The sequence below is a fragment of the Bombus vosnesenskii genome, unplaced genomic scaffold (assembly GCF_011952255.1).
Source record: "Bombus vosnesenskii isolate JDL3184/JDL3185 unplaced genomic scaffold, Bvos_JDL3184-5_v1.1 scf7180000014105, whole genome shotgun sequence".
NCBI classification, from domain to species: domain Eukaryota; kingdom Metazoa; phylum Arthropoda; class Insecta; order Hymenoptera; family Apidae; genus Bombus; species Bombus vosnesenskii.
In genome coordinates this window covers 4,917,065-4,932,393 of record NW_022883371.1, presented here as the reverse complement: position 1 = coordinate 4,932,393, position 15,329 = coordinate 4,917,065, and the positions used below count along the sequence as shown (strand labels likewise).

General features: G+C 31.8%; 1 protein-coding gene across 5 annotated transcripts; it reads right to left on the bottom strand.

The window, feature by feature from the left end:
- Positions 1–427: 427 nt before the first annotated feature.
- Positions 428–15,324, bottom strand: LOC117239686 (clavesin-2-like). 5 transcript variants are annotated; one of them, XM_033505440.1, is made up of 7 exons: positions 7,115–7,237; positions 6,933–7,049; positions 4,542–4,733; positions 3,507–3,711; positions 2,906–3,029; positions 2,594–2,806; positions 428–2,028 (listed from the first exon to the last, which is right to left on the bottom strand). In XM_033505440.1, exons 3-7 carry the CDS (start codon positions 4,699–4,701, stop codon positions 1,318–1,320), a joined length of 1,413 nt encoding a protein of 470 aa, XP_033361331.1. In that variant the 5' UTR covers positions 4,702–4,733; positions 6,933–7,049; positions 7,115–7,237; the 3' UTR covers positions 428–1,317. The 5 variants fall into 5 exon arrangements, with proteins under 5 accessions (XP_033361331.1, XP_033361336.1, XP_033361332.1 ...); XM_033505445.1 differs by lacking the exons at positions 6,933–7,049; positions 7,115–7,237 and adding an exon at positions 15,226–15,324; XM_033505441.1 differs by lacking the exons at positions 6,933–7,049; positions 7,115–7,237 and adding an exon at positions 11,961–12,164.
- Between the last annotated feature and the right edge of the window lie 5 nt (positions 15,325–15,329).

Here is a 15,329-nt window from a genome sequence, read left to right as displayed (position 1 = left end):
TTTGATTACCGTTTTTATATACCTCATCATAGATCTCTATATAGGGTTTTCTATTTTCATACAAATTGACAGAAAGAGAGAGAGAGAGAAAGGGAGGGAGAGAATGTGTGGATGGACGATATAGAGAAAAAAACCAATTACATGGTAGTAGGATGCTTTTGATAATGATGTGATAAAGTATTAAAGTTTTATGTTTATAATGTGTATTGATGTTAATATATCGTATACATACATATATATTTTATATACTAAAGAAATAAATTTTTATTTCTTCCCCATTATTCTATCACAACTTTTCTTTTACCAATGTGAACCAATGTGAAAAATGAACATTTCTTAATCTATAATTTTGTTGATTTACTTTATGATGAAAATTGTAAATATTTTTCAATTTGTTGTAATATAAAATAAATCCAAAGAAAAATCATCCAAATATTAAAATACTGTTTTATTAAAAAATACAGTTAGAAGAACTAAAAAACTATCTACGACGCAATTTTTATCACACTCATAATCCTAACAATATGTAAGTACAGGATTCGCATTTCTCGAGAATGTCATACGAAATGAGAGATCTTCGATTTCATGATACATTTGATATCAATAAATAATTTAATACATATTTACAATCCTAATACGAATTGCTTGTCGTATAAACTCTTTAAAAAAATGTGACTGATAGTTGTATGAATTTCATACACATGCAAAGATTTTTGTTAACTATGCTCGTGTTTTCGTGGACAGCGATAAATAGCCTATAAAAATTGATAAATATCATAATCTTAAGTTCACAATGTAAGTACTCATTGAAAGTTATAACACTATATTGTTGAATATGTTTTTCACATACGATAGAAAGAGGAACATAGAGAATGTTCGTGCAATGTTCATTTTATTTTTGTCACGAACAATAGTAGTAGCAGTATGTAAATATGTCTATGAAATAATGAAAATTCGTATGGAAACGAATTCATTCTTTTCATGATAAAAGATATTAAAAATAAAATAAGATAAAAAAGGATAAGAAATTCAATGTTTAAATAACATTGATCTAGTTGAAACAGAATCGTATATATGTATAAAGAACAAAAGCCTCATTAATGTATAAATACTTATTAAAAATGATGTATATCGTATCACAATATATCTTTTAAAACCTACAGAGAATACAAATTTCACGGAACTTACTACATTCTACCGATCTTAAACCTAGCGACAGTATTTGATTTCATTATATTTAAAATTGAAAGTCAACACTTCTCATGGAAGTACTACTGCGTTAATTTGTTTTAACCTAAGAAGTCGAGAAAATTAACATTACGTTATGAGATTCGTTTCTTCGGAGGCAGTTTCAATTTTACTTGTATCAATTAGGGCATTCTCTGATCTGTTATCTAACGAATTATCCTTACTGTCGTCGCTATCTGGTCTATTTGAGATCTCATATTCATTCGAGCGTCTTTCAGATCGAGATCCTAACAAGTTATCCTGCACATCCTTGTATTGTTCTCTTTTGTCGTCAAAGTAATCAGCGCTACCATTGCTTAACATTCTATCTCTACCTCTACTGCAAGAATCCTCGTTTTCCTTTATCGTTCTACTATCTCTCCTACCTTCTTTTCTTTCTGCATATCCATTAGTACGATTAATTAGATTCAATTCTACATTTGTTCCTCCAGGTTTCTTCGGCGACTGATTCTTCGTAGAATTACCGAAAGGATTGAAGAATCGTCTTCCGTTCTCTTTATTCACACCATTGTTCGATTTTATAGAGTCTGCTTCGTTTCTTTTATGATTCTCCATGTCTCTAGACTCGAATTTCTTATCGCGAGACTGATCTACGTTCTCAGCTTGCTCCTTCTCTTTTTTTATCGCAGCCAGTTCAGCTTCTTTCATCGCTGAATGAATAACTGGTTCGGCCCATAGTCCTGGGTTAAATGCTGGTCCTGTGCCACCTAATTCCGCTGGCAAAATGTCAGTGGGCAGGTGTTCATGCAGGGTGCTCAAATTATTTCCATGTAAGTAGATCTGAAAATATTAGATGTACATTGGTAATGTTTATAAATTCCATTGAAAAACTTAATCTTTTTATTGAAAGATAATTGAAATACGATATATCCGTTCGCTTTGAAATTAAAAAGAATGCTCGTTTAATGAAATCGGATATTCACACTTTATGCAAACATGCAACACTCTAGAGCTTTACGCTATCTTAGATTATCTGTTGGTCAATATTTAGTTACTCGTATCTGAAACCCATATGTATGTATGCAAAACGTTTCAATTTCAGCGTCAAGCGATTATACACATGACTAGAAATTAAAAGCAATTAAAGGCTTTGTTTGCAATAATAATTTGCCGGGATGTGGAATTTACCGAGTGTATTATCTTAATTGATACAATTACAGCAATTGACGTCAAGTAGTTGCATTTTAATACGTGCGTTGATGTATATTGTTTACATTAATTAATCTTCTTAATCTATTTCTATCTTTAATATAATACGCTACTATGATACGTATTCGAAGCTATTATTTTATCCCTTTCTATCTACTTTCTAATATGTACTTTGTCCTTCAGCAGTTTCTCCTACCTTGTTCCGAGTTTTCTCGTCCAAAAAAGGTTTCACAAGGGCCAATGTGGCCTGAACGTAAAGCGGCGCCGACAGGAAGTGTATAGCTTTGAATCTAGCCGGAAATCGTCCTCGAAGAGCAGCTATTAGGTTTCGCAGTGCCGCTGCGCCCAGGGCACCGCCCTGTCGTAAAGAGAATCCGCTCCAATCTACCACCGCCACGAAACCGGATTGCTAGAAAAAGAAATGGAACGTCTAGAGCTATAGAAGACTAAAAGACTTACTTTGTTTGTTCGAGACTTAAAGTTACACAAACTTATACGTAAATCGTACCTGATTCCTTGGGTCTTGTATGAGAATTTCTAAAACCAAAAAGAGAGCGCGTTGAACTGATAATGCTGGTACTGCAATAGGGTCCCATTGCGAGGCTAAAATAACGAGTACGCATCTCCCTTTTCTGAAAATGAATTTGACTTATGATATTATAACAATATATTTAAATTAATAACAATAATAAATTATTAATAGTTATATTGAAATAATATTTTAAAAATACGCAAAGATGTTGTAGTTACGAAGAACGATGTCATCAATAGATGTGGTAAACTTTGTATTTTTATAATATTTAGGATTAAATATTCCTTTGTATCAATTATGATTTCAAAAATGATCACAACTTATAAAACGATATCCATAATCCTATATTATGCTCAAATTTAATCATCAGCCAGTCAAATTTTTTTTTATCATTATATAACAAAAGTAAACTATCTATAAAATTACTATAAATTATTAACTTATTTTTACAACCATCATCGATTTAATTCTAAATAATATCCGAAAGTACTAACTTCGCTATGTCTACGTAAATGTTAATATAAGTTTCAGAATGTATTAAATAGACCGGAAACGAATTTAAATTTCAAAATGGTACCTATCACGTGCAGGAAGTACACCAGGTATTCCAGCGCGCAGCGCCCGCTGCAAGGCTGGATCTCTTGCGGTTAGATTGCCGAAGATATCCTGTCGATGCGCTACTTGCGCCTGATAAGCGGCTATCAGGGCAGCAGCTTGTTCCGTGCGATATTTCCGGGCTAGCAGGAAACGTGTAATATATTCATCCGTGCAGTGCTTCAAGTCTAGAAGCAAACAGATGGGTCATTGTAATGCTTCGCGTGAAAAAAATAGCCGGCAGGAAGCCGCTCGAACGCGGACATTATGCCGGAAATTCGAGGATCGACGCGTGGAAAACGAATCAGTCTAGGCGAACCTAACGGGACCAATCGAATGAAATGTACTAATGCGAGTACTGTATCTCCGTATTATCAAGAGATATATAATACCGTATGAAAATCACATGAGAAAAATACGATCAATCAGCTTTTGTTCATTTTCTAACTTTGTATCACTGACTGAAAAGAATTACAAATAAACGTACAATGTTTTGTAAGAAATAATACTAGCTATCCCCAGCCTACGGATACATATCTATACAAATTAATATTTTTATGAAGATAATTAAAAGAACGTAAGCCAGCTAGCAAATTGTTTCATAAATTGCATCAATGAGTACTATATTTCGAGTATTTCATATATTTTCTCATTTGAAGATATCTCATAAATGAGTAAAAATCCGCAGTTTAATTACTGATTATTTAACTACGCGCTAATTTAATTAAATTAATATTAGTCTGTATAATTGACATTGATGATAAAAATGTTCAAGAGAATAACAAAGATACATACGTATTCGATCTGAAAATTAAAGAAAACTTAAAAATTAATCTTCTATAGGACATGAAAAATATGACTTATCGTATTTCTCACCTGTGGTCTTCATACAGATTGCGATATAGCATACTCTAATTTGCTTTTGTATCTCCAATTTGGCAATTTTAATACAACAGAAGTTTCGATAAATAATTCCGGTCGAATAACGGTCGAGCGTTGCGAATAAACCCCTTCTTACCTACATCCGGCATTTCACGCAATATTGCTCGGACGGTTTTAATGGCCAGTTTCTTGTCGCATTTGTCGAATCTGGCCTCCTCCTCATAAATACTCCGTGCAAGTGCAGGACTCATGTGACCTCTTGTGGTGTCCCACATGTACTCGCAATACTCAGACATTTTGCGGACCCGCCTTTCGCCTTACCACAGATCTGCAGCAATCAATCGTAATCGATACATCCGGTGAAAACGAAAGATCCTTTTGTTTAATATACATATACCATGGCGGACAAAAGAAAATTTATTAAATAAGAAATATAAAAGGATATCATAAGTTTTTTTCTATATTGTTTTATTATTATATATGATATATTATTATATATGCCACAGAACAGACGAATGTTGCCAATATGGTAAAAAATTGTTAGTACAAAAGTGGCTAGACTCTATAGCGCATCAATGTTAAACTTTCTTTTATCCACTGCTGTATATATTTAGCTATTATACATGTACTATATTTATTGAATTTATTAAATTTACTGATTATATGCATATATATTTATTTAGCTGTCACTATATGTATACATATATGTCTGAGAAGATTGCGGAATCATATCGATAAATTAACATTTACAGTTCCGCAACTTGTGAATATAAGAAATACACTTCCAGATATAAAAGCATAAGATACCGGCAAACGCATATATACGTGAGACATTCAGCACCATGGAACACTTGAAGAGACACTCCCTTAAAGTAAACGAAGTACCTTATGGAAATGAAATTTATCTCCATGCGTATTATATTTGCAGGATATTTATACAAAAATGATTGGTCAATGCAAACATTTGATACGTGGTCAATACGTGATCGATACGTGATCAATATATAATTCATACACTCACGTATGTAAAAATATACTCGAACTACGATAATTATGTTTGAAAAAGACAAGCACGTATAATCGATGGCTAAAAATACATTCAACTGTCTTTTCTTTAGGAATATTTTTGTAAAAATATCACTGTCTCAATTGTTCTTTATAATTTTATGTTTTGATTCTATAAAAAATGACAGATGAATCAACGCTTTAAGAAGACATCGAACGAGTCTAACTAGTAGCCGGAATGACTCATTTCTAGGTGAAACACCGTTGAGACGCAATACAGCTTGCAGGATAACCGCGACCGGTTTGTGTAACTGCTTATTGAGACTTTTACTTTGATCCAGCGAACTTCATAAAATCATTCAGCAATAACTAATTATTTCAGACTTACTTTTTGTAACGTGAATATTAATTCGAGCCATGAATCTATATTTTCAAGGTAAAAATTTCTAGGATACGAAATATTTCACTTTAAGAACGAACAAACGAATTTGTATCAGCGTTATCGTAAAATTATTACTTTAAGTCGTTACTTAAGAATAATTTGTCGAGTCATGTAACTATTTTTTCGGTGAACGATTATTCACTGCATTGGCAATGTTTATGCAAATTTATGTTTTTATAATAAAAGTACAGAAATAAAACTTGAATTCTAGAGTTAGTCAATATTATATGTATGCGAAATACTACGTTCTTTACCAATTTTATATCATATGTAGAAGATATTTTATATATATAAACAAAATATTATATAAAATCTAAAAATATAATAGTAAATCTAAAAATATAAAATAAAAAAATATAATAGTACCATATAATATACATTAAATATATATTTTTGTATATGACATGTATTTTTGCTTTTTTCACTTCTCAATAAATATATAAACATCCGTAGTTCAGCCATTATCCTTAATTTGATGCTTCAAACACAGTGCAAATTGAACATATGTCAACAAACATTTTTATAACTACTACATTTTATAAACTACGTTTATGACGGTCTATCAACGTCAATACTATTGTTTTTCGATATTTCTTTTTCCGACATAAGAACGTACACTTATGTTAACCACAGATATGGTTTGTATATACATATAAATCGTTAAAATCTGTTGGAAACGTAATCCTCTTAATCGCAGTGCGTGTAATTACAGAGCACGGTGTAATTAAGTACAGGAACTTATTAAAAATGCTACGGAACGTTAATTTAGGTAAAATCAAAGAAGCTCAAAGCCATTTAAAATTCATTAAGATAGCCATCATAGGTTATATCTAAGCCATTGCTTTGAACACGAAGCACTTACGAGATCTACTCGTGTACACCATTTTGTCATATGACATTTTCTCAGAAATTCACTTGATACATCGAGTTGTAAAAAATAACCTGAAGATCATTCGAACAAATTAGAATCATGTATAGTGTAGAGGAAACTGTTCACACTAGGCGACCTGCGACATATGTAAATTGTTGTAAATCGTAACCAGCTTAATGGCATAAGTTATATTTTAATGCCGCACTTACATAAAATATTTGCAACAGTTGTAAAACACTTCACTGAAAATCACACTTCCTTCTTCTTTGTTTCTTTCTTATCACTGTCGGTATTGTTCACTGTCACACGAGGTATCTATGTGATTTCTACAAAATATACAGTTACACTGTGTCATGAATTATTTAAAAAAAATACTACACCTTTAATTTACCCGCTAATGTTAATCGTATTCTGCGTAAATTTGTAAACAAAAGAGACAAAGGACTCGTTCATCAGAGGAGCCTTGTTGCTCGAACGGTCACGAGCGAACGGCGCGCAATGAAGTCGCCTGTTGCGATTCGCTCGAAAGTGTTAGAGCATTGAGAAACAAAGGAGCGAGTGAGACTCTCAAGGAGAGACGCTTGCCTTATTGAAGGAAAAAGGAAAAGAATCGTCGGCGGTGTAACGATGTAACGATGGACTTGAGACGCACGGTTCAGAACCATGACTTGAACTTCTTAGAAACATAAAAATCCGCTATACATTTTCTTATTTTTTTAATGTACCAAAATAACGTTAAAAAATCTATCTTTAGACCACCGATATTTATATAATTCTGCAAAATATGATTTCGATCTTCCTGGAAACTTAGAAACACACTATATATTTTTAATTCTTAGTATCTTCATATTTTCATATATACAGGGTGAAACAAAAAAGAAAAAAAAAACTCGTAACATCTAGAATAGATAGTACTTGACAAATGATGAAAAAGAGTTATATTGCGCATATAGGGTCGGAAATAGAACAGATTCAAAGTCAAATAATTCCTTGTTGCGTTTGAAGCGAATAACTTTCTCGCTTCAGAAGATATTGTACCGTACGGAAACAATGGATTTTATCTGCCTCGATACAAAATACCAGTGAAATGGTTAGAACACGTCCAGGGATCTTTGAAAGAGTACGCAATTCTTTGATACGAAAGTATCAAGCGTGTGCAAAAATGGAAGGAGATCGTGTACAAAACCTTCTATAACCAAGAAAAGAAGAAATGATAAGGTAATCCATTGTTTCCATACGGTACGATAGCTTCTACAGCGAGCAACTTTCTCGCATCAACGGAAACAAAAATCTGTTTATAACTTTGGAACTCTTAATCTTTCTATCCATGTCTATTACGACCTTTTTCCATCGTTTGGCAAGTACGATCTACCTCAGAAGCTATGAACCCTTTATTTGCTTCACCTTGTATATTAAAAGTTACATTTAAGCAAACTATCGTAAAAACTTTGACGTCATTAAACTTTCAAATTCACAACAGTTACAATTGCTTTTTAGTATTATTCAAAGATTCAAATAACGTATAAATTAATTCGATCTCTTCTATCAACGATACGCTTAATAAAGAAGTAACAGAAAGCGAGGTACGGAATGAAAATGGAACAAAAGATAATTCGAATTAAATGAATTCAAATTTTATTGATGTAACTAATAGAAAAAACATGACAGAGAAGAGACGGTATATAGTAAAAAGGGCATGGGCAGTTAGAGAGAGACGAAAATAGCGTAGATACGATCGAACGTGAAAAGGACAAGTATCGAGAGAAAGAGAAAAAGTGTAACCTGTGCTGAAATCAAACGGGAAGGAGAAAGGAGGGTTGCAACGTTAAAGAGAGACGAAGAGAGAACAGCGATAGAAAGGAAAAAGTAACGCGTGGGAAAGAGATGAAACATCGACAAAGAAGGAAAAGGATGACCGCTGAAGGTGGGAGTAGAAAAGATAGAGAGAAAGACGGACGAAGCCGGTTACCAGTGCGGCTGACTCACCGATCGTTCTCGTTGCGCTATCAGGTAAAACCGTTCCCCAAAAAATGCGAGCATCCAGTAGTAAAATATATAGAAAACGCTTACAAGGTGGAAAATTAAAATTCAATTACGTAATTTTGGTGGTTCAACGAAAATTGCACAACACATATGTCATTTTAAGTCTTTGCGCATAGTATGTGATCAGTGAATTCTTAAAGAAATTTCGTAATACGTACATATACGTATTTTTATTACATTCTGACATTAATGGCAAAATTTTACTTGTATGGCAATTACTTTCAAAATAAGAAGTACATATTACTCGAAGATTAGAGTTGAGGTATTACTGTTAAATGAATTGTAATATGCAACAATTGTCTGTGGATGTTCTAGTGACGAGTCTGTTTAACCATTGCGCATCTGTGACGAGATAATCAGAAAAATTAATTGACCAGATGTCCCGAGCCGATTTTTGTCACGATACGGTCATATAGAACACGGTGAACTAATTTTATCTTTAATAAATCGTCTCGTATATTATCGAGAAAAGATTCGTTCGAAAATTTGTATTTTCAAGGAGCAGTCAAGATTTCGAAAATAACAAATGCATTGCTTCAAGAGAAGGGAAAATAAAATGTACTCAAAGTGTATCATTTTTGTACAGCTGTATAAACCTCACTCAGTGATTTGAGTAAATTTAAATAAAAAAAAAAAAAAAAAGAAACGAGGGAAAACGGATCCGTAAAAATATCGTTGAAGAATTACTGGTCACGGTTCACTTTGGTAATATCCTGTCGAGTCACGTAATCATATAAAATATCATGTTATGTTGTTTCCACGAACTTCCATCAGCTCGATTTTCTTTAAATATTTTTACACCGAAAATAAATAACATAATAATAAGGTCATTGCGAAATGTTGATCCTCGACACACAAAGATATACGTTCTCGATAATTTCAAAAAAAAAAAAAAAAAAAAAAATAAGCAAATTCGTATACTGTCGTTATATTTTTGTAAGAATTCTGATGAGTCACGTTCGAGAGTCGCAAGATTGTTAATGAATTCATAAACATCCACGGCGATTAACAACCGATAATAATTGTTATTGGCACATGCACGATTGACATTTTGTGCAAAAGAGATATACACGATAAAGATTTTCGTAAGTACGCAGCGTCCTCTCAGAACAAGCGACTGGACGATTAAAGTCCTATTGTATATCCGATAAAGGAAAATCTTGTTTTATAGCGCGAAACCATTCAATTCTTCCATCGATCGATTCCCTCAAGGACGAGAACTACCGGTATCGTACTTTAGATTAAACACTATGACCCGCGATCATTTTGTCGAAGCTATTATACAATATTGATTACACAACTTAATTCGCAATTAAAAGAACGCGAGCTTTCAAGTTCTACAGAAATACAAATATTTGTGTAGAAAATTGCCTGATTAAATGCATGGTGTTTTTTATTACTCGGTGAAATTTAATATAATAATCTATAAGCTGAAAAACTTATGTATTAATATTTTGATTATTAAGCAAAAATATCAATTCTATATATGGAAGAATAGGAATTCTGTGCAATATGTTGTAGTAATAATGAAAAAGTTTTGTAACAATAAAGATTAATGGTCCTCCAATGCATCACTGCCACGTCCAATTGAGTTCAATAAACTTTGACATCCCCTAAGTACGCGTAGCAGTTTATATCGAACTGCACTGCACATGTTGTATAAATCCTCTTTATAGCCATATGACTCTTTATAAGGAGCTTGTTTAGGTTTAATAGAAAAAAAGATTCTCTTTATAAGATTAATAATAACTTACGGTTGAATGAATTTGAATGATGTACAAACTCAAATTATTTAAGTGCAAATTACGAACAGATAACCTCAAATATCAATGAACCGCTGTGAAATCTGACTGCTATGTCTCAATGTATATTTTTAATCAACAATCACGGAGTTTTGAAACTACGACACATATAAATTACCAATTTTTTGCGGTGCATGGCGGGCTTGTCTGCACTCGAAGGACGAAAACAGATCTGTTCGTGTAACGCCGCCATACATTACGCAACATAACGGTAGAAGCGTAGCAGAGAAGAAGACAGAAGTTACCGGTTTCTTTTAATGTTGTAAAAGGTAGCCGCAACCCATTTTCTCGAGGTTTTGATATCTTAGTGCAATCAGATTTCAATATTACGGTCCACTTCTGACACAACAAGCATTAAAACGTTAACTCTGGTGAGCGGATATAAAAGAGTACAAGTTAAATTTTGGTCAACTGAATAAGTTAATATTTTCTACATTTCTTCTTTTGTTTATGGTTCTAATAGTACAAGTCAATTTCACTTCTTTCTCGTTTCTTTACCTGAAATTCTAATAGTATATAAAAAATCTAATACCTGATTCTACATTATGTTTTAAATATTATAAGGCCTTTTCTGCAAAGCTAATACATCATTCTGATTACATCCTTTTACCTGCCCACCAGAGATTGATTCTATTCAGTATTTTCTAATTTTTATTTGACAGTACTATTCTAATATGAAAATAATTTTTAAGTACCAATATTTATTAAATTCTTCTCTATGTTTAGATTATTATTTATCTTCACATTACATTGCATATAAGTCTTATGGCTAGTTCTGAATGAACATAGATGGCACGTCATAGATGCAGGTGTAGATACATCCATGACTTTCTTTTGTATTACGGGTTGAAGGAAATACAAAATAATCAAATTGTAATTTGCACCGTCTATATTTACGTATACCTTAATTATGTGTACCTATATTACTTTCTTTCTTTCGGCAGAGGGACTGATTATCGTGTAGAAAAGACTTACGAGAAACTAAACTATTACGTATCGTATAACAACGTAGTCTTACTAATTGGTGCCTATCGTTCCACGAAAAAGATAGTATGTTACAATAAATCATGATTCCATAAACATATCCTACAAACGATACGAAAGAAATCCATATAAAAAATATTATATATATATATATATGAATAAATTTGTCTTTTTCTTATATGATACATTTATCTATCCTTTAATCTAATTTTCTTCGTATGATACAAAATAAATTGAATTAAAATGAATGATCTATAAAAAATTTAAACAATAATAATTTAGATATTGTTTCAATAAATGTTAAAGATTCGATGAATCCTGATGGTGACAAAAAACAAGATATAAGAAAATCTATTTCCTGCTCAGCATGGAGCCATAAGTATGTTCATATGTATAGTACATAGTTACCTGTTTATGCTACGTCAACAGTACAGTTTTGTATCGAAAGCTGTAACCACAATTGACACATTGAATTTAACCACTGCATCAGGCGAACGAAAAAATGCCTGCTGTCGTTCACACTCAACTGCACATGCGGACGATTCTTCGAAACTGCGAGACACAAAGAACAATACTTCCGGAAGGTAGCAGGTGAACAGTCTACCTGCGGCGCGAAACTGTCTGTTCGAAACTCTTAGTTAACCAATTCGTTCGTGAGCCCCCTATGGACTCTACCGTTACTAACAGCTGCTAACAGGAACGTTCTGTATTTTAGGTAAAAATTCTTCTAAAAAATGTAACTAAAAACTGTATCTTATTTAATAATACTTTATGAAATCTGATTTAGTAGATTTTCGTAATAAATTAAATCACTAATAATATAAATTAAATCTCTAATAATCTAAATTAAATTATTTCAGTGATTGTATTTTTCTTATTGATTGTTGCGACTAAACTTTATTTGGAACTATTGTATGAAATGTAATTTATTAAATTTTCATTAGAAATTCAAAAAGACTAGATTATGTTTGCGATGATATAAATAATATTATCTGAGTGTATACTTTTTAGTGACGGTTATAATTTTGTTAGAATAACAAGAAATATTGTTTACTTTATAATACAAATGGTTTTAACACATCAACAAAAATCTTGTAGTTTTGTACAATTGAGTGGTCATTCTTTTTAGTTGGTTTGATTGCCGTATGAGGTCACTATTGAGAATTTAATGATATATGACGTATTGCTACTGGTATAGATCCTGTACCTAGTCAGTGATACTGCTTAGTTATATTGTTTAATCAGGGAGCTAATATTTATCAAAATACAGACGCACACAATGTATCACCTTATTGATTTTTACGTACTTATGAAAATTAGTGTTAATATTACCATTAGTAAATATTATATTAGTGTTTATAATGAATATAAATTATTTTTTACATATGATTATGTTGAGACGGTATTACTAGATAGATGAGTAAAATTCAATGCTACTTTTTATGCTGAAATTAAATAACATTTATTCCCTAACAGAACTTACTATAAAATCTAATTAACACTACAATTATAAATTATTTCTATTACTGCGACTAACTACTACACTACAATAGTCACGAGGATGTCTATCTCACTACGCCTGATATTAAACTCTTCCTGTGTTCCGATTTGGGGGTGTATTTATGCCGTGAGCAGAAATACACTTGCTGATAAAAGTTAAAAGAGATTATTATATACCTCCTTAGATATATTAGATGAAATGAAAAATATTGTAAAAAAGTAACAGTATACACATGAAGTCTTTGTTCGACTATATTCGTGTGAGATGTAAATTAATATTAAATCGGGTAAACAAAATAGAACTTTGTGACAAAAGATGAGAAACATTGATTGAATCATATAGCCACTTTCAATAAAAACTAAATAAAAAATAAAATATTGGGGAACATGTGATACATATCAAGATGAAAAATATACAGTAATTTTCAAACGATCATTATGTTCGTAACCTTTGTCGATAAGTGTATATCTGTGACTTTATACGCGGTGACATTATCTTTTATCTTTTTGAGACATAAGATTTTAAAGAAAATAAAAACCTAAGTAACACGGAAAGGAATGCGATAGGTGGGATATATACAGTGTCATAACATATACAGCTTCAAAATTAGTATAAAACATCATAAAAAATAATGTGTTTTTTTTTATTATAAAACAATTTATTTACTCATAATAAATTTTAAGGAACGAAACAAGATATATTGTTATGGAAGACAAAAATTCACTGCACCATACAATTCGCTAACCTCAATCACAACAGTGTCAACAACTTACTAATGCGTTTCGACTATATATTTACACATTTACCGTTGGTTCATAGCATTGCCAACTGAACGAAGAACTTTAAATAAAATATTAAATTGTATGACTGTGAGTAACTTTAATTTTTCGAGATGGGATAAAATGTATCCCATCATGCAAAAAGGATGAGGCGATCTTTAACCCACCTATCTGCAAGGAGTTAACTATGCGGAAAATTTTGAACTTTTTGAAAATTTGCGAATGTACGCTTTTGCCATTTGCATAGATTATAGATAAATATGTAGATATATAGATACAAAATAAATGATGAAACAAAATCAAACGTATTTCATATCTGCAAATACAAATAACACTTTAAAATAATTAAACAAGAATTTGAACTTTGACCGTCATACACATTTGATCCTCTTTTTTTTGCATTTATAATTTACAATATTAATCATGTTTACATTAAGAACTTTCTGGTTTAGTAAGATTATATTAATAAACTTCTGATAACTAATCATATAAATTGACCATCCAGACATAGTAAACAGTAAATATAAGATAATAAAATCGAAACGAGACGAAACGTCATAACGTTCATTATCGTTTACGATTCAAACGCTAAATGTCATCAATCAATATTTTTATATATAGTGGGTCAAATTAATACTCAGTCACTCTTTAAAACAGATTAACTTTTTTAAAATTTAACGAATCGAAATCTGTTGATGCAGAGACAAGCGATAAGCGTCGTAACATGTACGAATCTTTTAGAATCTTTCAGAAAAAAATCATCTAGACGATGAATATAACTGTTAATATAATGTTAAGAATCCTGGGATATTGACCATAATATTGATCTGAACGCCCCTTTAGATTTATTACAGTTACAGGTTGAAAGTCGTAAACAACTATGATTTTCAGTATTTTCAACCGTTTGTAGTTCATAGTAACGTGGATCTGGTTTCGATAAAATTTTCCGATAAAAGCATAGTTTAAATTTTCATTACAGGCTCAAATAAAAACATTGTAAAAAGCGATTTCCACTATTTTCTTTGCGATTCGGCTAATTGTCATTTTTTCAACATTTTGTTTACACATCATTTAGTGAACCAATTCGTTTAAGTTCTTAAATAAATTTACATCGTTTTATACGATAAAAAATTTATCCTGTTTTAAAGCGCAGCAAATATTAATATAAGTCATGTGTTGACGATAGATTCGTTAAATAGAATATAAACTACTTGATTAGTCAAATGAATTTGTACATACAAAGTCTATTCGCCCTTTTTCGCGATACTAGCGCCACGGTATCACACGTTTTTTTTATCAGTTTTCGCGAATATTACCTGCAAGTTACCAAGAGTTCTTATAATTGAGATAAAGACAATGTTATTAAAGCTATCTTGAAATCAGATATATCTACCTAGTGTTTGAGCACAACGGCGACGAATCAGCTGACTTCTTTGTTTTATCTATTGCTCCCCATTCAGTTAAGACTCAACGAATGGTGGAGCACAGTTAACTGTC